This window comes from Prionailurus bengalensis, chromosome A3 (assembly GCF_016509475.1).
Source record: "Prionailurus bengalensis isolate Pbe53 chromosome A3, Fcat_Pben_1.1_paternal_pri, whole genome shotgun sequence".
Taxonomy (NCBI): Eukaryota; Metazoa; Chordata; class Mammalia; order Carnivora; family Felidae; genus Prionailurus; species Prionailurus bengalensis.
In genome coordinates, this window is record NC_057354.1 from 17,530,976 (window position 1) to 17,553,803 (window position 22,828).

Genomic DNA, 22,828 nt, shown 5'->3' on the forward strand with positions numbered 1-22,828 from the left:
GCCTTTTATAAAGTAACTGCTTAAAGAGACCTGATGAGGGACTCTGTTATTATCCCTATTTTATGGATGAAAAAATTGAGGTTCTGAGAGATGAGATAACTAGTCAAAAGATCACCCCTGAGGAATAGAGCATTTGGGGGAAAAGCAATTAGGAAGGCTTTCAGGCAGAGGTGGCAGCTAGGCTAAGGCTTGAAGGATGAATCAATAATTATTGAAAAAGGAAGGGAAAGGCATTTGAGTTGTCAGGGATGGTGCATGCCAGGGGCTGGAGGAGCAAGTGAGAGAGTTTTGCAGAGTTTGGAAACTCTCCCTTGTTTCAGGGTAGGTCACAAAGGAAATACACAGGGAGCTAAGCTTGCAGAAGTGTTGGTCGTGAATGGCTTTGAATGCCAGGCCAAGGAGATTAAGTGTAATCTCTAGAGCAGTGCCACTCAAACTGTTGCAAGAGACCATTTTTTTCTTCTCAACTCACTGTGGCCCAGTGCTTTCATGACTAGTAAAAATGTCACAGCAGTGCCACAGTGCTGCAATAGTTTCTGAACACCTCTTCCACTTGCCCTATTTACCTCACTGCGGGCCGAGAATGCATGGGGCGTAGGCTGGCGTCAGTCTGCAGAGCATGCCCGGGGGAGCACCGCTCTGGGTCCACTTGGCCTGGGACTCTTGAAAGCTTTTCTTTTTTTAAAACAACTGTATGCATTTAGGTACAATTTACATATCCTAGAATTTACCCACTGAAGTGTGCAATCCAGTGATTTTTAGTAAATCTAAGTTGTGCAGTCATCACCATAAACCAGTTTTAGAACATTTTCATCACCCCCCGTAAATCCCTTCTGCCTATTTGCAGTTATCCCCATGCCTACCCTTGAAAGGTTTTAAGTAAGAAAGTGACATAGTCAAATCAGCATTTTGGAGAAATTTCTGTAGAGTCTGAAGCAGAAAATGGACCCGAGGCTGGCAAGATTAGTGGCTGGGAGCTCCTCAGGCATCCTTCAGTTCAACATCTATGGTATGTAGTCCCTTCAGATAGACTGTGCAGGCAGCCGCAAACAATATGGAAATGAGTGGAAGGATGTAGCTGTGTTCCAGTGAAACTTTATGTCTAAAAACAAGTGGTGGGCCAGATTGGACCTCCAGGCCATGGTTTGCTAAACCTTGATGTAGGTGATAAAGCTGAGGTTTAGAGATGGATACTTAAGTCCAAGGGCACACAGCAGATCATTGGAAAAGTCGGGGCCTGAATCTTGATGCCTGGGCCCAAGACTACCCCCTGTATAACTGAGTATAAAGTAAGTGTGTCTGTAAGTCCACAGATACCCCCAGTGAGGCCTTAGGACTCCAACTGGAAAACCTCTACGTAGGGCCTGATGTTAAATGGATTATAGGGTAGGGCCACAGATGCAAGTATAATGAGCAGGAAAAGTGACCCAGGTGAGGACAGTGCCACTCTTGGCGATGCTCTTCGATGGGGTATAGAGAGGGAAAAGGACATTTCTTGGATACCCTCTTTGTCCCAGCCCTGTGGTAAGCATATTGCCTCTAATTTGTGTAGTAACTCCCTGTGTTGGGAAGGAGCAAGACTTGTGTTCTAGAGTAGGGCATATTATTGGTAAACTGAGGTTCCTATAATCCTGCGTAGGTCCTCTGGCTCCAAGCTCAGTTTCTTGCTTTTGGAGAAAAAAGCCCATTATGAGAATCTTCCACTCCCTAGCTGTGTAATGTTGGATGTATCCTGTCATCATTCCGAATCACTTGCTTTCATTTGTAAACTGGAGAGGGAAATCGGTACAATGGAGAGTTCTTCTGTGCATTGAATGAGATTGCATCTATATAAAATGACATGTCAGGCTTCCAGTAGCCCTCAGTAATTATTGGAGGGAAGGGGGAGGAACAGAGGGGAGAACAGAAAAAGAGGAAGGGGGAACGATTTCTTCTTTGAAGAAATGGCCACTGTGGTTGAGTTCTGCTCTGTAAGCTCTGTACCATCCCTGTGATAGGCAGCTTCATCTGGGAGAATTTTCTCATTTCCAACTTGTCGGCTACTACAGCATCATTATGTTACATTATATCCTCTGCTGTGAGCTTTGTGGTGAGAAGGCCAGTAATGCACCAAAAGCAGCAGTTTAGAACAGACACATCTCCCCCACCACCTCAGACATGCATGTGCGTGCATGTGTGCGCGCACACAGACACACACACACACACACACACAACCACTAATAGTCCCATGGCCACACACACACAGGGGCACACACACACCTGCATGCTCCCAGATTCAGCACCCACACATACATCCAGGGGAGAGAAGGGGAGATCTATCAAGAGATTCAAAGATACTTGCAAAGCAGATTTTAAAATTCATCGGACCCTAAGCTCCCGTCCTGCATGTATGATTCTGTGGACTAAATACAATTTTAGTTTTTAGCAGTGCTGGGACTCAGATCCTGATGGCTTATGTATTCATTTATTAAAGTCATATTTCATAGTTGCAAAATTCACTTTTAGCTCTGTAATAAACACAGAAATTTCATCTTTCCTATTAGTGGGCTCTGTGGCACCAGGGTTTCAGCAGGGCCCGGGGTGAACTCCCCCCTGCCTTCTAGCCCCACACCTGCCTCCTCTCAGGAGCTGGGGCTTATTAAAACTGCCTAAGCTACACTTTAAATCTCTGCCCCTTTGCAGGAGGTATTAACTCTATTTTATGTTTTTAATGATTCTAAACTGTTCTATCCCAAGATTTTAAAAAAATGAGAACTTTTTATCAATTACCTGCTCACTGTGTTTTCTATCACCAGCCTAGGTGAAGTGGTCTTATTCATTGCTTATAATTGCTATGTAGACTTGTGAAATCTAGGACCTGCCTGGCTTGGATTCAACTGGACTTGAAGTCCAGTCTCTTTCTCAGGGATCTGTCACTCTCTAGGATTAGCAACTTCACGCACAGTTCAAGGGGGTGCGTCTCACCGAGGGGGCTGCTTCTCACCGAGGGGGCTGCTTTCGCCCACCATTCACACTCTACCCCATCTCCTCTCTCCCACCTCCCCTTCTCTGCTGGGCAGCAGATCCTACTCCTCATCTTAGCCAGGCCTCCTGGGGCTGGTGTGGGCGAGAGGCCCTCTTGATTTCGCCCTAAGGAATCCCTCTCCATGAAGATATATGTGGTCTTCTTCCTGTGAGGGGAGCTGGTAGCCAACATTTTTCTCTCTCATCTTTGGATAAAATGTTTGCAGCCCCTTGAAACTCTTGCTATGCAGATTCTGTGCTCAAGGACCACCAAAAGGGAGGATAAAATGCCAGCTCCCTTAAACCATGTCCTGACATCTCCTTCCCCTCTCCTAACATGCACACAACCTGCTTTTTGGAGAGGTTGAGGATGATTCATCTCTGAGCCTCTCCTGGGAGATGATTTGCTGGCTTTTCCACAGCTCATGCATGAGAGAGATGTTTATGCCTTTCCATATAAGCCCCAGGAGGTCTTTAAGGTTTTTAGGGGCTGGGGCATGTGTAGTTGACCTTAGGTCCACATAGTGGCCTTAAGATTGAAGAATGTCCTGCAGAGAACGTGGGTTTCCCAGCCTGAGTCTTGGGCTGCATCTCTGCCCCTCGGGGTCCCTGCTCCCTTACATTGACATGGAGTATTGCTGGGTGTTGGTAAGCCTCCTTCTGCCTGTCTTCCACCCCACTCTCCCTGCCTGCTATAAACAGACAGCACTAAAGTAGCCTCTACAATTCTTTACTCACCTTAGTGCCAGCCTCATCGAGAGTGTTCAGGGGACCTGCCTCAGCAGTTGAGTCCAGGTAGGCCTTGGAGGGTTCAGAATGGACCTTCTTATCTTTCCTTTCCCTTCCAGCACTATTTCTGATATATCCAGTCTCGTATCTGTGTTGTTGACTCTTTAATCCCCAGACACTAAAGGTGTCTATCTCATGACAGCTTGCATGATTTTTATTAAAAAAAAAATTGTGATTCTGGAATGGCATGCTAAAGACGCATGCTCTGGGCTCCTTCATGTTTGTGAGCATTTTCCTCTGAGTGATCTGGCAGTGACAGAGAGAGGACTTTCCCCAGTTCTTTCTTGGGAAGCGCTTTATTCTCAGCTGTATCCAGAGTCTGCCCTTTGGTATAAATACACTATGGACCTAGTTCTAATGTCTTGTGAGTCTGGAACCTTTATCAATGAGTTGCTGGGCTGCCATGGTCCTTTTCTCTATGCTTCTGTGCTTTCTCCCGACCACCCTTCCCTAACTCCCTTGGTTCCTGAAGCCACATGTGCCTCTATTTCCATGTAACTCCACATGGACCCAAAGTCCAGCTTCCACCATTTTTTGCCAGTCATGACTTACACCAAAGAGTCTGTTGAGAGAATGAACTTCAGTGGAAACTTGGGGTCGTGGCTACAGGGGACAGTCACATCAGGGAGTCTATTAGCTTCCTCCTCTCCCCAAACCTGCCACCATTCCCTCACATTCCCTCTTTTCTTTCCATCCCTGTCTCAAGAGTAAGAACAACAATAGTAACATTTACCAATATCTTACCATGTATGTTGCAAGCAATTTATAATTATTAACTCATTTAATGGAAAACGAGAACATTCTTTCCCTTGTTTATTATGGAATATTTTTCTTCTATTTTTGAGAAACCCAAATCTCACCTTTACAAAAAAACCCAAATCTCATGCTTTACAAAAAAAAATTCTCAAGAATTCTGATGAATGAGAGATTCTCTCTTTCATTATAGAATTCTTATTTCTGCAGAAGAAGGGAGAGATAACACTGAACTAATGTATGTTTCGCTATCACACACCCATTCTCCCATGACTTGTATTCATTGTATTCATTCATGGAACATGTGTTAATAATTAGGATAGCCCAAGGTCACATGCTTAGTAAGTGGTGTAGCCAAAACTGCAACCCAGGCATTCTGATCGAGAGCTCAAGCATTACACTGTCTTCCTTCTTAAGATAAAGATGGGACACTATCTATTGAATTTGGCAACTATGAGGTTATTGGTATTTGCCATGAGAGCAGTCCTGGGGAAAGTGTTGGGGGAAAAAGTCCAGATTATAGTGGGAGGGGGGAGTTTTGCAGTGGGAAGTAAGGAAGTGTTGAGAGTGAGTGTTGATGAAACTACTGAGAATCCCAAATGTGATAGTAACACAGCTGGACTGTGCTAAAGCAGATCCTGCTGCCAGAGGGTAGCTTTTAAAGAATATGAGAAGCCTGAGCATTTATACCTATGGCTGAAGCTGATGGGAGATAAAGACCATTGGAATTAGGGAGGTCAAGGGCATTAATCACAGTGTCCACATAGTCACATCTTCTAGGTGAAGTTAGTGGGTGACAAGGACAGCTGTTAACTGAGTTGTAAAATTTCCACTGAAATACACAGTTTGGGTGAGAGTCAGAATGGAGAATTCAAAGAACTTGTTGCCCTTGAATTCCCGGATACCAACAGTTGTGTATGGGGCTTATCTTCAAGAGGTATTATTAAGAAATTGAGATTGAGGAGAGAGACCAACCAAGAAACAGACTCTTAAGTGCAGAGAGCAAACTAATGGTGACCAGAGGGCAGGTGGGTGGGGGGAGGGGAGAAATAGGGGCTGAGGATTAGGGAGTGCACTTGTGATGAACACCAGGTATTGTGTGGAAGTGCTGAATTGCTATATTGGACACCTGAAACTGTATGTTAACTGTATTGGAATTAAAATTTTTAAAAACTCAGATGGAATATATTCCTGGGGGATGTAGAATCAAATCAGGGTAAACCCTCCTTGGTTTATGGTAGCTTCTAAGGTAAGCTCCTGTCACAGTTCATAAGAAAGTTTGGGATATTAGGAAGTAATTCTTCTCTGTGTTTCACTTGAAACAACAATGAAAAAGGTGCAGATTGAAATAGTTTCAAGCCATGTTTGGGTGGTTTTTCTGCATTCAAGCGTTATTTATGAAATCCGTTAAAAATGTTCCGTGTGGCTGATTCTTCTTTGGCTGGCCATTAGAATGTGGCCTTTTTACCTTGTTTTGGAAATCCGAGGCAATTGGCAGGGTAGCGTGCTAGAGTAATGTAGTGCCTCTTTGAGAGGCTCTCATGGGAAGCTGAAAGAGAAGGTTTGGGGGCTGGGCGGCTTCCTATAATGCCTACAACCACTTCTGCAAAATTGACTCTCCCCCATGTGTGTTGCAGGTGATATTTGAATCCGTCTCTTTGAAGGGTCATCCTGGCTACATCGCTGTGGACGAGGTCCGGGTCCTTGCTCATCCATGCAGTAAGTCTGTTCCCTCCTCCTCACAGCCTTGCTCCATGCCGGACTGGGGAGCTTGGAGGCTGTAGTCCCCCCACCGCCATTCATTCAGCTCACAACCATTTCTCACCCTCCTTTTTAATCCTTCAGAAATGCTTACATACTCAATGCAATCAGTCCTGAATAAATTCGTCATTTTGCTGGCCTGTTCAACAGGCAGTACCTACAGGAAATTTGCAGAGAGTGGCAAAACATCTTCGTTTGAATCTCTCCCCGTCATTAAGGGAGTCTAAAGTCCTGATTGTTTATTAGTGGGATTCAGACCACTGAAGTGGAAGAATTAGAAGGCTTTGGATGGAATCTTGTGCAATTGTCTTAAAAAAAAAAAAAACACCACCAAAACACTGGGCAAATTAGCCACTGCTCACTCACAGGGAAAAGTACCCCAAAGCTATTAATTCTTTAAAAGTAATTTTAGATACACTCATCAGCTCTGTGTAGACGTAGGGAGAGATTTCTCATGTGGTTAGTACTTCTGGTACAGTATCAGGAGTCCTCAAAGGCATACTGCTCCTTCCGTGCCCATCCACTTTCCCCTTGAAGCTCCTTTTGTTGTATTTAGGCTGAGATTTCTGGATGTGTTTGTGCAAAGAACTGTGGTTCCCAGTTTCGCAAAATCCCAGAGGCAGTTGGTGGCATCATATCTGGTGACATTTGGCTGGGGGGGGTGGGGACTGTAATCAGAGGGATACACATGGGGATTAGGGCACCTCCGAGGAGGGCTAGCTGGGGTAGCAGCCGTTCTGCATGTTGGAGATTCCCATTAATTTATTGGCGGCTGTCTGGTTCCAGGTATCTCCTGGAGGGCCCTCTCTACTCCCTCCTTGCACCATTGGTTGTGGTTCAGTTTGCTCTTTTCTCCACAAGTGTCTTTGCCCCTGGTTGTTACAGGGCCTTTCAATCCTTTCATTTTGGGGCTGTTTTCAGTTCAGCCCCATGCATGTTGCTTTAATTGAAATGACACTTTCCACTTCTGCAATGAATTGTTAGCACCTTGAACATCACTTCCTTCCCCGGCACTAGAATGCCATTGTTGGACTCATTGCTTAGAGCACCTTCTTTGGAAGAATTTGGGACAAGTTCCAAAGGGTTTTGGCAAGACAGTCTTTGGGATAATTGTATTTTGTGTCTGTGCAAGAGAGCCCCTCTTCCCCTAAATCAGCCAGCCTCTCAGTGCTGAGATCCTACTGGGTTATTCATTGCTCTGGTCTAAACTTCCTATCCTTTGGGTTACTTCCTGGGTCTTTGGGATTTCAGTCATGCCTGCTGATCCAGACCTCACATGAAGAAGTCCCCCCAGCCACGCAGTGTTTATATAGTAGATACACAGTTAATCCCCTCACCTGGATTAAGCCTTCCCCTCCCTGGCCTTCTGGGAATCAGCTGCCCATTAAAGAATGATCTTTGATGTCAGACTGGACAGCTGTGTCAGGAGATGCCTGCCCTCCCTGCAGTCTACTTAATGCCACACACCCAGCTCTGCACAGCTTTCCCAGTTTTGAGGTAGTCTCTCTGCGAGACCACATTAGTTTCCCCAAGCCCTGTGCACATCCCATCATCGTCGGGGACCCTCACCTCTGCTGCAGCCTGCCACACCCCTGCTTCTTACTCAGTGCTTGATGTTTGCACTCTGTCTTTCTTTGGCTCTTCCCAGGAGAATCCAGTCTGGCTTTCTCATAAGGGATCCCAGATCTCTCCACTCAAGTTGGAGTTTTCCCCTCTGCTGTCACCCCACCTGATACCTGTCCCTTGTTCCAGTCTTAGCTCTGCCCATTGATTCCAAGCACTGTCCATGGTCTGCTATGAAAGCCAAATGCTCCCTTCTCTCTGAGAAATCCCTATGGGAGAGGGTTCTCTGGAGGGTGTTTGATGCTCCCCACCCTAAAGTCTCATGCCCCCCCCACCTTTGGAGTTCTGCCCCTCCTTGGGGATGCTCCTGAATTTAGGATTCTCCTGACAGCCTCGTATTCCTCCTGCTGAGGAATGTGGATTGCGTGGTTATGGAATTGCTGAGAGCCAGTTACCCAGCAAATGGGCCATGGGATATAACTCAGAAAGACGTGACTCTGGCTGTGTTCCTTTGTAATGTGAGTGCAACACGGAATTCAGCCTAGATGCTTAGGCACCTTAAGCTTAAACTTCCCAGAAGTCAAAATGTGAGGACACTGCAATAGTGTCTGGAATTGGAAAAATTCCACTTAATTATATGTACAAATACTGGCAGTGCATATAGTCCTCAGGGGTCTATCCATAGCTCCTGAGTTGTGTGGAGGTGAATGGTACCTCGCAAAAGCCCCTGGTTGAGTTCTCTGCTCAGTCTACGTCTACTCCAGCTTTTTATTCATACTTCCTTTCAGTAAGTAAATTATTTGTGCATTAGCTATGTGTCAGGAATTTGTGCTGGACACAGGGGATACTTAAATGATCAAGTTGGTTAGATCCTTGTCTCCGTGGTGTTAACTTAGCAGACTTGCATAGGGAGGAAAGCTACTAAATAAGTAATCTTAAATAGTAATGAATATAATTTCAGATAGTGATAGTGCTGGGAATATAATAAATGTGAGTGGCTGGCATGAGGGGGGAGTCCTTAGAGTCTAAGGGGCAGGGGAGGTGTCTCTGCACATGTGGTCTGAGCTGAGACGGGAGTCCCCTGTGTAGTGATCTAGGGAGGGGGGCATGCCAGGCATTGGAAACAGTAAGTGCACATGTCCTGCACTGGGAATCCGCAGGTGCTGCCAGAACACCGAGAGTGTAGGGAGCGTAGATGTGGATGAAAGTGGGAGGGAGGCTGAGGCCTGACCACTCAAGCCCCTGAGAGTCCTGATGAGGTTAGGTTTTAATCTAAGAGCAAAAAGGAGCCAGTGGAGGGATTTATCCTAGGGATTGATTTGATCTAAGTGTTACAAGATCACTTGGCTACTCTGTGGAGAACAAGTTGAAGGGGAGTAGAGAAGTGAGGAGACCTATCAGGGGGAAAGTTCTGGAATCACGGAAGACGTGGTAATGGCCCGGACCAGGCTGGTGGAGAGATGTCCATTCATCATGCAGCATATGCTTCCTGAGTGTATACTCCAGGACAGGCACTGCGCTGGGTGGATGGGAGTAACTCTCTGCCCTCATTCATTCTCTGCCCTTCCACTGGGACTGAAAACACTGGAAATGAAATCGGCAATTATGTGATCTACAACAGAGTGTAAATTAGTTTGCTAAGGCTCCCATGCAAAACCCTAGTCTAGGGCGGCTTAAAAAGCAGAAATTTATTTGCCCGCAGTTCTGAGATGGAGATGGCGGGGTTGGTTACTCCTGAGGCCTCTCTCTCTCCTTTGCTAACTGTGTTCTCACATGGGCTTTCCTTTGTGCACACATGCTCGTGATACATCTCAGTGTGTCCAGATTTTCTCTGCTTATCAGGACACCGGATAGATTAGATTAAGGTCTGCCCTAGAAGCCCCATCTCCAAATACGGTCACAGTCTGAGGTGTTGAGCAGTAGGGCTTCAACATAAGAATTTGAGGGAGGAGGGGCGCCTGGGTGGCTCAGTCAGTTGAGCATCTGGCTTCTGATTTCAGCTCAGGTCATCATCTCATGCTTTATGAGTTCGAGCCCCATTATCTGTGCTGTTAGTGCAGACCTTACTTGGGATTCTCTCTCTCCCTGTTTCTCTGCCCCTCTCCGGCTCATGTGCGTGTTCTCTCATTCGTTCTCGCTCTCAAAATAAATAAATAAATAAAGAATTTGGGAGGCGGAGGAGACACAATTTAGCCCATAACAGATGGTCACCAGTGCTGTGAAGAAACAGGGAGAGAGGTGGATGGATCAGAGATAACATTTAGGAGGTAGAGTCAGCTGGTCCCATTTGATAGATTAGTTCGGGAGGCAGAGGCATCAGAAATGGTGCACTCCTGGATTTCCAGCTTACACAACTGGCTGGTGCAGGCTAGGCTGGTGTAGGTCTATCAAAGGTGGAGCCTGAGTGATGCCTTCCAGCATTCCCACCATGCATGCGTCCTTGGGGGCTGCTCATGGGATCATGAGTCATGCAGACTGCTAGAGGCTTCTGAACTGTCCTTTGGGTTGACAGTGCTTCTTTCCCTCTGAAGCTTTCATATTAATGCATTTATGACTTTGCTTACGGTTGTTAAAATTTTAACTATATGGAGAAATATACATTCTCCCCAGGCCTTGTCATTCTCCACTTCTGTCCTCCAAAACATTTTTTCTATTAACATCAGGTCAGTGCTTATCAATAGGCGATTCCACGAAATATTCCAAAAGTTCCAAGGGGTTAGTGCCTGATTTGCAATTGTAGTCTCGATCGATCTGAGCTAAAGTTATGACTTTGAATGATTGCCTCGCAGCTTCCAAAACAGTGACCGACACAGAGGCATAATACTCAAAGGAAATTATTTTCTCTTACAAACTGAAACCTCTCGTCTATATTTTGTAGCCCATTTAACATTTTTGTGTTATTATAAAAGTGTTTTAGCCATAGTCCCCTCTGCTGTCATTTCTCAGCGTTAGCCCTTAGCAGGGTGGCCACCGCAGTGGCAACCACATATAATAAATGTCAGCACAATTTTCCACCGGGTTTCTAAGTTTCTAGCTCCCAAGTTGAATTCTGGAATTTTTTAGACTTATTTTTCCTTCTCATCACAACCTTCTGGGGCCATGTCACTGAGCCCGTGGAGTGTCTGTACCACATTTCTAATGTGTGTACTGCTCTTTCTCCTCAATTGCGTGGCTTCCTACTGAGGACCGTCAGGCTTAAAGAGCGAGAGAAAGGGCACAATAATATGTCTTTGGATGTTGCACTGACATCTGCAGGAGTTTAAATGTCACCAGCATCAAGGCATTTTGCCCCAAATGCATAGCTAGTTTTCTGTTAACCCCATTCAGCAGGATCCCACTTTGGGGTTGCTGGGTCTCAGTGGGGAGTGAGGGTGGAGTGTTTAAAACCACAAGCTGGGGGCGCCTGGGTGGCGCAGTCGGTTAAGCGTCCGACTTCAGCCAGGTCACGATCTCGCGGTCCGGGAGTTCGAGCCCCGCGTCAGGCTCTGGGCTGACGGCTCAGAGCCTGGAGCCTGTTTCCGATTCTGTGTCTCCCTCTCTCTCTGCCCCTCCCCCGTTCATGCTCTGTCTCTCTCTGTCCCAAAAATAAAAAACGTTGAGAAAAAAAAAAAAAAAACAAAAAACAAAAAAAAAAAACCACAAGCTGGAGGCCAACCTGGGCCCCAAGGACAAATGTGTTTGGTAAGTTGAAGCTGGCAGGATAAATTCTTTCTCAGAGCTGTAGATGGTGGGGGGGATAACAGTTGAGAGAGCATAGGCCTCAGAAGTGGACTGTGGTCAGGGGAGAGGGGGTGGAGAAGAGGGGTCAGAGAGGCCAGGAGCTCTGAGAAGTGGCCTGAACAGGTCCCCAACATGAGGAGGATCCTCAGAGAGAGACTTTTGTTGTGAGGTGGGGATGAGGCCCGGGCTCAAAGAGCAGACACCAGAGTAAGAGCATGTAGAGAGAGCGCTAAGCAGGGAGGAAGGTGTTCTCGATAAGCTCCTGTGTCAGGAACCTTGATCGGCGACTAGCAGTCATGTGATCTGCAGCATGCTGCCTGCATTCATGGGGCCAGACAAAGGCAGAACCAGCCAGTGGGAATGATTCTGGATGACTTAGCTGGAGCCTTATAACAGAGACCACACCCAGAGGAGCAGGCCTGCAGATGTGTTTTGTTAGGTCTGCAGGGTGTTTGAATGGAATTCATATATATATATGTATATTCATATATATATATATATTCGTATATAGATATTCATAGATATATAGATATTTATATATATAGATATTCATATATATATACATATATATATGAATTCCTAATATATTAGATTATATATATATATATTAGAGCATATATATATATGTGTGTGTGTATATATATAGATATATATATCTATATATATATCTATATATATGTTTTAGAGCACAAGCTAGGGATAAGGGGAGAGAGAGAGAGAGAGAGAGAGAGAATATCTCAAGCAGGCTCCATGCTGAGTGTGGGTTGCCTTGCCATGGGGATTGATCTCACAACTGTGAGATCATGACCTGAGCTGAAATCAAGGGTCGGATGCTTAACTGACTGAGCCACCCAGGTGCCCCCAAAATTCAGTCAAGATTTTAGAATGAGAGATGTCACAGAAAACCTGGATTTCTTACTTGGGTTGACAAACTGGACACTTGGCTGCTGTCAGCCAAGTACTCTGGAATGGCCTTCATCTGCTGGATTTAAGTAACAGCTGCCTCCTTTTAAGGGGTCGTGGAGCTTTATCCATTTTCCTTAGTCTCCTCCACTCCTTATTGCCTCCTTAGTGCTGAGGCTGGTGTCAGATACCCATTATTATTGTGTGTGTAACGTTGTTGTTCTTACGTAGAGAGAAATCTTTACTCAAGTCTCTGTCAAAAGTGGGGAAGTGAATGATGGGGCAAGGAGGTGGTGTTTTGTTTTTGTTTGGTTTTATGACTGAGCTACTTCATTCATTTATGTAAGTGGCTCCTGTAGGTGTGTGGGTTCAACATCTGCCATAAACCATCAGTGTTTAACCAGAATATTAACACTAGGGGCTATTAAGCCTCTGAACTCTCTACCATTAAACCTAGAAGGGAAGCAGGAAGAGGCATTGAAGATGAAGAAATCCAGACAAAAAGTTTTCTGCCGAGAAGCTGGGAGTCAGAAGCAAGCAGGGGACATTGATCCAGAGAAGATCCATTTCTGATTGCAGAAGTCCCAGACGTTAAACCATTTGCCCAATGTCCCCAAGGGCATGAGGAGAGACATCCCTTTGTAAAACCCAGCACAGAGCCTCCCAACATTGGAGTTAAGGCGCTTCTCCCTCCCTGCGCAGAGTGGATGTTCCTTTCCCTTTAAACCTGTGGCATAAATGGGCTTACCAGGTTTACTCTCAGTCCCACTTGAAGAATCGACTTGAACTGATAGTTCCAAAAATAACTTGACAAAATTATACAGGAAAGCAAAAAGGAAACAATTTCAGACAATCAAAGCAGCATGACATTTGTCAGGTTGACTAGATGCAGGAATCTTCAATTCTGAGAAGCCCACAAAGACAGGTCTTCCTGGGCCTTCAATTTTTGAAACCACTTTAGCAGTGGGGTCCTGAGGGTGGCCCGAGGGGGTCTCTGAGCTGTTGTCATTTGTTTAGAAGCCCGAGAAGAAGGTGTGTGTTTTCACACAGCAAGTCTGCCTCTTCATGCCGAGGGGTTTGGGTTTTGCTGAGCTCTATACCTGGTGACACAGGCTGGTGGAGCAGGTAGTGTGTAGCATGAAGGCTGTGGGGACAAATGGCAAGGAAGGGGGGTGGGGATCACTTGTGATAAGATATTCGGGAGCAATGAGAGGAACCTAGAGAGTCAGCACGGCCTGGCCTGCAAGCCCTGCCTCTGGTCTCTGGGGTCCGGGTGACACTGTGGACTTCTCATTGCCCAGGAAGCTGGACATCACGCTAGTTAAATGTTGACTTCGGGGCCAAAATTTGGACTTAATTCTGTTTCTGTCTCTTATTAACGCTACGTAGCTTTGGGCAAATTAAACTTGTTGGGCTTTGATTTCTGCCTCTGAGAGGGAAATAATAATGTGTACTTTATAGGAATGTTACAAAGTTAAATTAGATGAAACACGTAAAGCATTTATCACAGTGCCTGCCATTATAGAAGCTTTAGGTAAGTGACATGATTGTTATTATTTGTCTCTCTGGGTAGTTGACTCTCTCTGAAAAGATGGCCAAAGGCCCTTGTTGAACCTTCTTGATCCTCTTAACAACTGTTCATTTGGTCCCATTGTGGGGTAGTTGATGTCCAGTTTATCACTGATTTGGTTGATGTGTTAGGGGGTCCTTGGCACTTTTTTAAAAAGTTTGTTTTGAGGGAGAGAGAAGAGGGGGAGCGGAGAGGGAGAGAGAGAATCCCAAGCAGGCTCCACGCAGCACAGAGCCCAACATGGGGCTCAATCCCATGAACCGTGAGATCACGACCTGGGCCAAAACCAAGAGTCGGATGCTTGACCAACAGAGCCACCCAGGCCCCCCAATGGGATCCTTGGCACCTTTGTGCCTCAGTGACGAAATTATACTTCTAGACATTGGTTATCAGCCCACTCATCTTTGGAGAGTTCAAATAGGCAAGAACCTGACTCCTCAAACAAGGAAAGAGATGAATCCATTAGCCCAACATAAAACTGCTTAATTCTGGAATTGATTGCTCACAGACCCTGTGAGTTTCATTTGAAAGTCCCTTTTCCTGTTATGCTGAGTCCCCAGAGTAAATGACCCACCTCCCTCCCATCCTTAGGAGACACTCTAGCTCAGAGTTAAGAGTGTAGACTCTGCTTGTTTCTTGAGTTCTTGGTGCCTCAGTTCACTCACTATAAGATGAAGATGATCCACCACCAACTGCTTTCAGTTCAGTGAGTTACTATGTGTGCACATGGCACACAGCACCGACTGCTTAGCAGTCGTGAATGATGACTACTGTTTTTCTCCTCCACCTGTGTCCCTCCTTTGCTCTGCCCTCCCTGTGATGTGCATCATCAATGCCATCACCAAGGCCAGGCACCTGGGTCTCAGGCTCAAAGTGCTTTGCTTAAGCTTTCTTCATTTTGCTCACTCAGGCTACAGGGAGGAATTTTCTATGCTCAATCCTCTCCATGGACCCACCTCCATTTTCTTCTTCCAAACATGCCAGTATTGCCCAGAAGCTAATATTAAGGATTTTGAAGCTCTCAGAGACCTGGATTCATGTGTTAGCTCCCTCACTTTCTGGCTCTCTGTGCCAAACTATAACCCGTCAGAGCCTTAATTTTCTGATCTGTGAGATACTACTCATCTCAGGGTATTGGTGAGGTTTAAGCGAGGTGATCCTGTAAAACTCTTAGAACAAACAGTAGCTGACTCATAGTACGTGATCAAACAGCAGTATCTCCTTATTGCACCAGGCCACTTTCTAGGTGCAGGTTCCACCCTGCTGAGCGCTCATCTTGCATGGCCATCCACGGATGGGGAAGTGGTGCAGGCTGTTGAATTGAGTCCTCATATGCTGTTTGGTTTCTCTCCTAGGAAAAGCACCTCACTTTCTGCGGCTCCAGAATGTCGAGGTGAACGTGGGGCAGAATGCCACGTTTCAGTGCATCGCTGGTGGGAAGTGGTCTCAGCATGACAAACTTTGGCTCCAGGTAAGAATGGGAGTGGCCCCCTGTGTACACGTGCCCATCCCTTGGTAAGGGAAGAAAGTGTGTGCGGTGACAAAGGGCTTGGTGGGTGAGAGGAGGGGATATTTTTTATTTACCTCTGCTCCTTAGATGATACTCTGCATCCATGATCTTGTTAGATCTTAACTCTAATTCTGTTTTGTGGGCACCAGGATACCCATTTTACAGAAGAAGGTGATACCACAAACATAAAAGTGACAGAACTAGAATTTGCAACTATTACCTTTCTAAGCTGGGCTCTAACAGACTTTGTCCATTAAGCCCAGAGACACAGGGCTAAGACAAACTCAGTACTTTAGATTCTGGGTATGTGGAATCCTAAAATCTTGGGTGGAGGGAACCTAGCTGCTACTCAGTGGTCCACCAGATTCCTATTTGTTCCTCCACAGCCTTCTGGTGAAGTCTTATAAAATCACCCTTTACCAGAATATTTCACTAAATGAGCAACGCCATCTCTTCTTTGGCTGAATGAGCCCATCAGGAACGTCTGCTGGAAATTTGTTCTGAGTTTAAATCTGTCCCACTCGTAGGTCTGCTCGTTAGCCTTACTTTCAAAGCAAGATAAAAGAGAATCTCTTTTAGTGGAGGTAGGGGAAAGGATGGGACCTAGAATTAGACATAGATTGTTACAGCATCAGAGATACTCCCACGGATGCTGATGTAGAAATACCAAGGGCTAAGGCAGCACAGAGAGTCAGACTGCTGTTCAGTGAGTAGCCACCAGGCACATGCGGCTGTTGAACATATTTTGGTTTTGTTTTTTATTTTATATTTATTTATTTTTAAATGTTTATTTTTGAGAGATCATGTGCCAGCAGGGGAGGGACAGAGAGACAGGGGCAGAGGATTCGAAGCAGGCTCCATGCTATCAGTGCAGAGCCCCACACAGGGCTCGAGCTCACAAACCATGGGATCATTACCTGAGCTGAAGTAGGATGCTCAACCTACTGAGCCACCCCGGTGCCCCTGTTTTATTTTTTATTTTAAACAGATTCATTGAGGTATAATGGAGATACAGAATTTGAAGTGTGTAGTTTAATACATTTTCACATGTGTGTATATATGTGAAACTTTGATCACAATCAAGGTACTAGACATGGCCATCATGCTCAAAGTTTCCTCGTTCCCATTTGTAATTCCTGCTTTCTGCCTTCTTCACTCTTATCTGTCTCCAGGCAATCACTGATCCACGTTTTGTCACTAAACAGTTGATTCTGAAACTATATGGGTTTGAACTGGGTGGGTTCAATTATACATGGATTTTTTTCCGATAAATACAGTATAGTATTTTAAATGTATTTTCACCTCCTTATGATTTTCTTTTCTCTAGTTTCCTTTATTGTAGGAATGCAGTCTATAATATAGCATACAGAACATGTGTTTATTGGCTATTTTATCAGTGAAGTTTCTGGTCAACGTAGGCTATTAGAAGTTTAGTTTTGGGGGAGACAAAAGTTATACATGGATTTTTGTATGTGTAGGGGTTCAGTGCTACTAACCCACATTGTTGAAGGATCAAGTGTATATTTACATGTTCTAGAATTTTCTATAAAGGGAGTCACACAGTATGTACTCTTTTTTCACTCAACATAATTATTTTGAGATTCATGTCTGATACTGTGTATGTATATAGTTTATTTAAAAACTTTTCTTTGTGGAGTAATACTCCATTGTGTGAGGATACCATAGTTGCTTTATATATTAATCTGCTGATGACATGTGGGTTGTTCAAATACTGGTTATTTCAAAATAAGTTGCTGTGAACATTCATGACTTGAATGGACTTAGGGGCATATGCTTCCATTTCTCTTGTGTAGAAGTGGAATGGCTGGGTCATATTCACTCCCATCAGCAGTGTATGGGAGCTATAGTTGCTTACCAATATCCTTACCACCACTTGGTATGATCAGTCTTTTTGGTTTTAGCCATTTGAATAAGTGTGTAGTGTTACTTCACTGTGATTCTAGTTTTCCTTTCCCTCATGACCAAGAATGTTGAACATCTCTTCATGTGCCCATTTGCTTCCATTTGTATGTTGTCTTTGTGCAGTGCCCGTTTAAGTATTGTGCTCATTTATTATTGGTTTGTTTGCTTATTATTGCATTTTGGTAGTTCTTTCTATATTCAGAATACAAATTCTTTGTCAGATACATGGTTTCCAAATGTTTTCTATGTGTGGCTTGTCTTTCTATTCTCTTAACAGTAGCACTGGAGGAATAGTTTTTAAATTCAGATGAAATCAGGGGTGCCTGGGTGGCTCAGTTGGTTGAGTGTCTGACTTTGGCCTCAGGTCATGATCTCACGGTTTGTGGGTTCGAGCCCCGTGTTGAGCTCTGTGCTGACATCTCAGAGCCTGGAGCCTTCTTCAGATTCTGTGTCTTCCTCTCTGTCTCCCCCTCCCCTGCTTGTGCTCTGTCTCTGTCAGAAAGAATAAATGTTTAAAAAACATTAAAAAAAATAAGTTCAGATGAAATCAAATTTATCATTTTTTTTCTTTTTTGGATCTTTTCTGGCATCATTTCTATGAAATGATGATCTTTGCCTAACCCCAGGTCACAATGATTTTTTTTTGTTTTCTTCTAGAAATTTTATAGTTTTAGCTTTTACATTTAAGTCTGTGATCCAGTTTAATTTTGCATATGGTGTGAGGTATGCATCAAAGTTTGTGTGTGTGTGTGTGTGTGTGTGTGTGTGTGTGTGTTTGCGCGCGCACGCGCGCATTTGGATACCTCAGTTGTTGTGGCATCATTAGTTGAAAAGAACATTCTTTGCTGTACTGCTTTCATCCACATATGTGTGGGGCTCTTCCTGGGCTCTTCTGTTCCACTGATCTCTTTGTCTATACCACTGTCCCACTGACTTGGTTACTGTAAGCCTTATAATGCGTTTTGAAACCAGGTATTGTTAGTCCTCCAGTTGTGTTTCATTTTCAGAGTGATTCTGGCTATTCCAGGTCTTTTGCATTACCATAGGACTTTTAGAATCACTTTGTCAACTTCTACAAAAAAAGCCTGTTGGGATTATGATGGGGATTGATTGCATTGAATCTATAAATCACTTTTGGAGAGAACTGACATCTTAGCAATAATGACTTTTGTGAGTATGAACATGGTATATTTCTTCATTTATTGAAGATCTATAGTGATTTCACTCAGCAAGGTCTTGCAATTTTCAGTGTATAGGTCTTACACATTTTTTTTTTGGTCAGACTTATCCTTTTTGGTCTAAAAAGATCTCAATTTCTGACTTTTCACTGCTAGTGTATAGAAATACAATTGACTTTCGTATATTGATCTTGTATCCTAGAACCCTGTTAAACTTAAAACAGCTATTTACATTTAAATTAATCAAAATAAATAAAGTTCAGAACTTAGAAGTCCAGTCAAACTAGTCACATTTCAAGTGCACAGTAGCCACATGCATCTGGTGGCCACCATGTTGGACGAACAGAGACAGAACATTTGCAACATTGCAGAAAGTGTTACTGGAGAGCACAGCTCAAGCTCCAAGGAAACAGGAATGTTGTTTAGAAGAAACTAACTCCAGTTACCTCCACCTTCATTTATTGAAAGATCTCCATCATGTCTTCAGGTTGACTTAGCGTGAATGTTGGTCCCTAGCCCATTCGGAATCATCTCTGCACACTTTGATGGGATTTGATAGCATTGCTTCTCTTCTTGGATTTGAACCTATCTCCCACAGTTTGGAAAATCCCTGGTGAAATTGCACCTCTAGGAGCTAACAGTTCTTTCTTGTTCCTTAGTGCAGTAGAATGAAAATAACAGTGGTGCCTGAACCTCCTGTTTCCTTGGGCTGCCTGCAGACCCCAAGAATCCTTATAAACTTCCATGTGTCACTTAAGTACTTAGTGCTATTTACTCTTTCAATTGTAATTTGTGTTGTGCATCAGGCTCTCAAGAAGCTTTGTCATTTCGGGGTGCCTGGGTGGTGCAGTCGGTTGAGCGTCCGACTTCAGCCAGGTCACGATCTCGTGGTCCGTGAGTTCGAGCCCCGCGTCGGGCTCTGGGCTGATGGCTCAGAGCCTGGAGCCTGTTTCCGATTCCGTGTCTCCCTCTCTCTCTCTGCCCCTCCCCCGTTCATGCTCTGTCTCTCTCTGTCCCAAAAATAAATAAACGTTGAAAAAAAATTAAATAAAAAAAAAATAAAAAAAGAAGCTTTGTCATCTCAATGGTATTGTCCCAGTTGGGTCAGGAGACTGAAAAGGAACAATCACAGTATTCTCAGAACCTTTATTTAGCTTTTCCAATTATTTTATGATCATAATTGCTACATTTCTGAGTTGCACGTCCTAAATCTTGGGTTTGTCAGTGGAAGGGTGTTAGAATGTAATAGAAGTTTTGAAGAAAATAGAAACATATGGTGTGGAGCTCTTCCACACCTCATATACCTGCTTTTCAATGTAAACCAAATCTTAAGTCACAGAATGTTTTTCAGGTGGCTTACAGTGGGACATAAAGCATGACAAGATAGCATAAATTAAAAGTGAGGTGACACAAGATAGGAAAAGAAGACCTTGGAGCTGGTCATAATGTTAAAACTGCATTTCTCCACATCTGTGGCTTACCGGTGGGTCACAATTGGAGGCCCCAGTACCACAGCCGCCAACGGAATAACTTGTCAGACATACAGTTCACGGTGTCCACAAGATAAACACAAACCAATTTCTCGGGAAAATTCTAACTCGTTCACACAGAAGCCGGATAGGAATTGTTCCCAGGAGTCCTCATAAAGAAAACAATGTGTGATATAAGGAACACCGTTCTCCACCACAGCCTTATTGAGGGCACACAAGTGACTTTCTCAGGCTTGTTTCCTATAATGGTGCTCTGTGCAAGAGTAGTTTGGGGAGGTGGTCGAAGAGGGAGGGGTGGGCGTGGGCAATGCAATATGACAAAGGTCCCCAATTCTCTGCTAAATCCATCTCCATCCTGGGATACTTTAAATATAGGTGGTGAGTGAAAAGATTCAGTAGCTATTCCTTTAAGGAAACCACTAGAAATACTGTCTCCCTCATCTATATTTCAGGAAATATTGGGAGGTAGATGGTTTATCCTCTGCTCGCCGGCAAATGCCTACTTGGCTGGTTAAGTCCAGGCTTGTATTCAGCAGTGTAGCTGGAAGTAAGTTAATGTCTTTGTACAAAATATGAGGCCCCTGTCATAACACCTGTCACTCAGGATGCCACTGTGCCCTGATCTAAGACAGGCTAAGGCAGTAGTGAATTTCTCATGATTTGGCTGCTTTGGATCTGTTCCAGCGCCTAGAGGAGTAGCAGCCTGCAGACTGGCCAGAGTTCTGTTCCACATATCAAGGCTGTTGTGACTCAGCCTGAGAATCTCCGAAGCAAGTGAAACAGGCATGTTGTGGCCAACAGTCTGCCTTTCAACAATGCTGTTTCCTTCTGTAGCTTCCAAGATATGCTGAGGAATCACTAAGCCACCAAAGATGGAAACATTTTTATCCACCAGTTTTCAGTCTGGGAAATAAAGCCAGTGACTTTGTTTCCGGAATAGTATGTCGGTGCCCCCTCTCTCTGGCAATGTTTGGGGAGTGGTCAGTGGACTCCTAGTGTGAGATAAATCCCTATCATCTGTGTAGGAGAGGATGCTTGCCTTCCTTTCTGTCCAGTGGGGCTCTCTAGCTTGCTTATCCTTAAGTGCTTTCTGATCATAAATTAATAAGTTAAAAAGGAAGACCAGCCCATACCCCTGTTTTACTCTCCCCTAGAAACTTTATATGCTGTTTGGAAGCATATAAAGCTTTTGGTGCGGGCTTTCATGGAATTACATTGCAAGCTCTACCTAAGAACCAATGGACAGGACCTATGCGAAATGTGTATCCCCCAGCCTAGAACAATGAATCCCTCAGGGAAAAGGCTGATAAAGGCCGATCAAAGTTACAAACAAACTCATCTTGTTTGGGACAGATTTCTCCTTGAGGAGAAGAATATAATGGCATGGCCTCTGGTGGAAGGGGCCTCATTTATAACTTGCTAATTTCTTAGGTGATACATTGGCCTGAGGAATCCAAACTTAGAATTTTTAAGCATTCTTTAAACAAGTAGATGGTTTGCATTCTGCGTGGAATGTCTAGTAACCAAAGCAGCCTACAGTTTGGGAGCCCTTTAAAAAAACAGAACAATTGGGACGCCTGGGTGGCTCCATCCATTAAGCATCCAATTCTTGATTTTGGTTCAGATCATGATCTCATGGTTTGTGGGATCGAGCTCCATGTCAGGCTTTGTGCTGACAGTGTGGAACTTGCTTGGGATTCTCTCTCTCCTTCTCTCTGCTCCTCCCGTTTGCGCATGTGCTCGCTGCCTCTCAAAATAAATGTTAAAAGAAATAAAGAACAGTGTTCAGGGTACAGCTAGGTGGAAGTGTGCTGACAGAATATCAGTGCATTGAAAATGTGCCTGGGTACATCTTTTCTGGAAACTAATTGGGCAATAGATAGCTAAAATCTTAAATGAACATACTCGTCCAAGAAGTAATTTTACTTTTGGGAATTTACCTAAGAAAATAACCAGAGACAGAAAAAAATTGATGTATTCGTGAGTATGTTCAAAAGGATGAAACCTGAGAATAACCTGAATGTCCAGCAAAAGGGACTGATTAGGTAAATGCTGGAATGTGGTCATTAAGTAACAGATTATAGAAGTATATTAAATGCCATTTCCACTGTATGTATTTAAGTGAAAGGAGCAAGTTATAAAACAATGTGCTTGTATATTTTTATCAAAAAGTAAACATGTATGAATGCATATTTATGCACACATCTACATACCTATGTAAATATGCACATATTAACACTATAAGGCATGTTATCAGGACATTCAGTAATTGATTGTGATGGTAGATTATGTATGCTTTGTATCTCCATCTTTTCTGTTTCCTCCAAATACTTTGAAATGAATATAGGTAACTAATATAAACAGAAAAAAGGGCTAGGCATAGCAGAGTTTAGAAGCAGCAGTGCATCTTCCCCCAAGGGTAAACTTAGCCTCAGCTTTCCCCCACACACTCATCACCACTAGATACCCTTTATCCAAGAGGAGGTTGGAAATACCCCGTGTGTGTCAGCTGGTCTTTATGGAACGCTGTGCTCTACGGGACTCCGTGTGTGAACTTCTCGGGGCTCCACAGCAGGCCCTGTCAGCCCCACCACAGGGCTTGTTTCCAGGCCTCTCCACAAAGGATTTGTTTCCCCATGGGTTTGTACAACAAATAACATTTGAC

At 44.2% G+C, this 22,828-nt stretch overlaps 1 protein-coding gene across 14 annotated transcripts in view; it reads left to right on the top strand.

The window, feature by feature from the left end:
- The window catches only part of PTPRT (protein tyrosine phosphatase receptor type T), a 1,072,026-nt gene that overhangs the window by 355,392 nt on the left and 693,806 nt on the right, over nucleotides 1–22,828 (top strand). For all 14 annotated transcript variants that reach the window (XM_043602349.1, XM_043602354.1, XM_043602350.1 and 11 more), the window contains exons 4-5: nucleotides 6,183–6,264; nucleotides 15,418–15,533. In XM_043602349.1, the coding sequence (XP_043458284.1) occupies nucleotides 6,183–6,264; nucleotides 15,418–15,533 (198 nt within the window). The remainder of the gene's footprint in view (nucleotides 1–6,182; nucleotides 6,265–15,417; nucleotides 15,534–22,828) is intronic.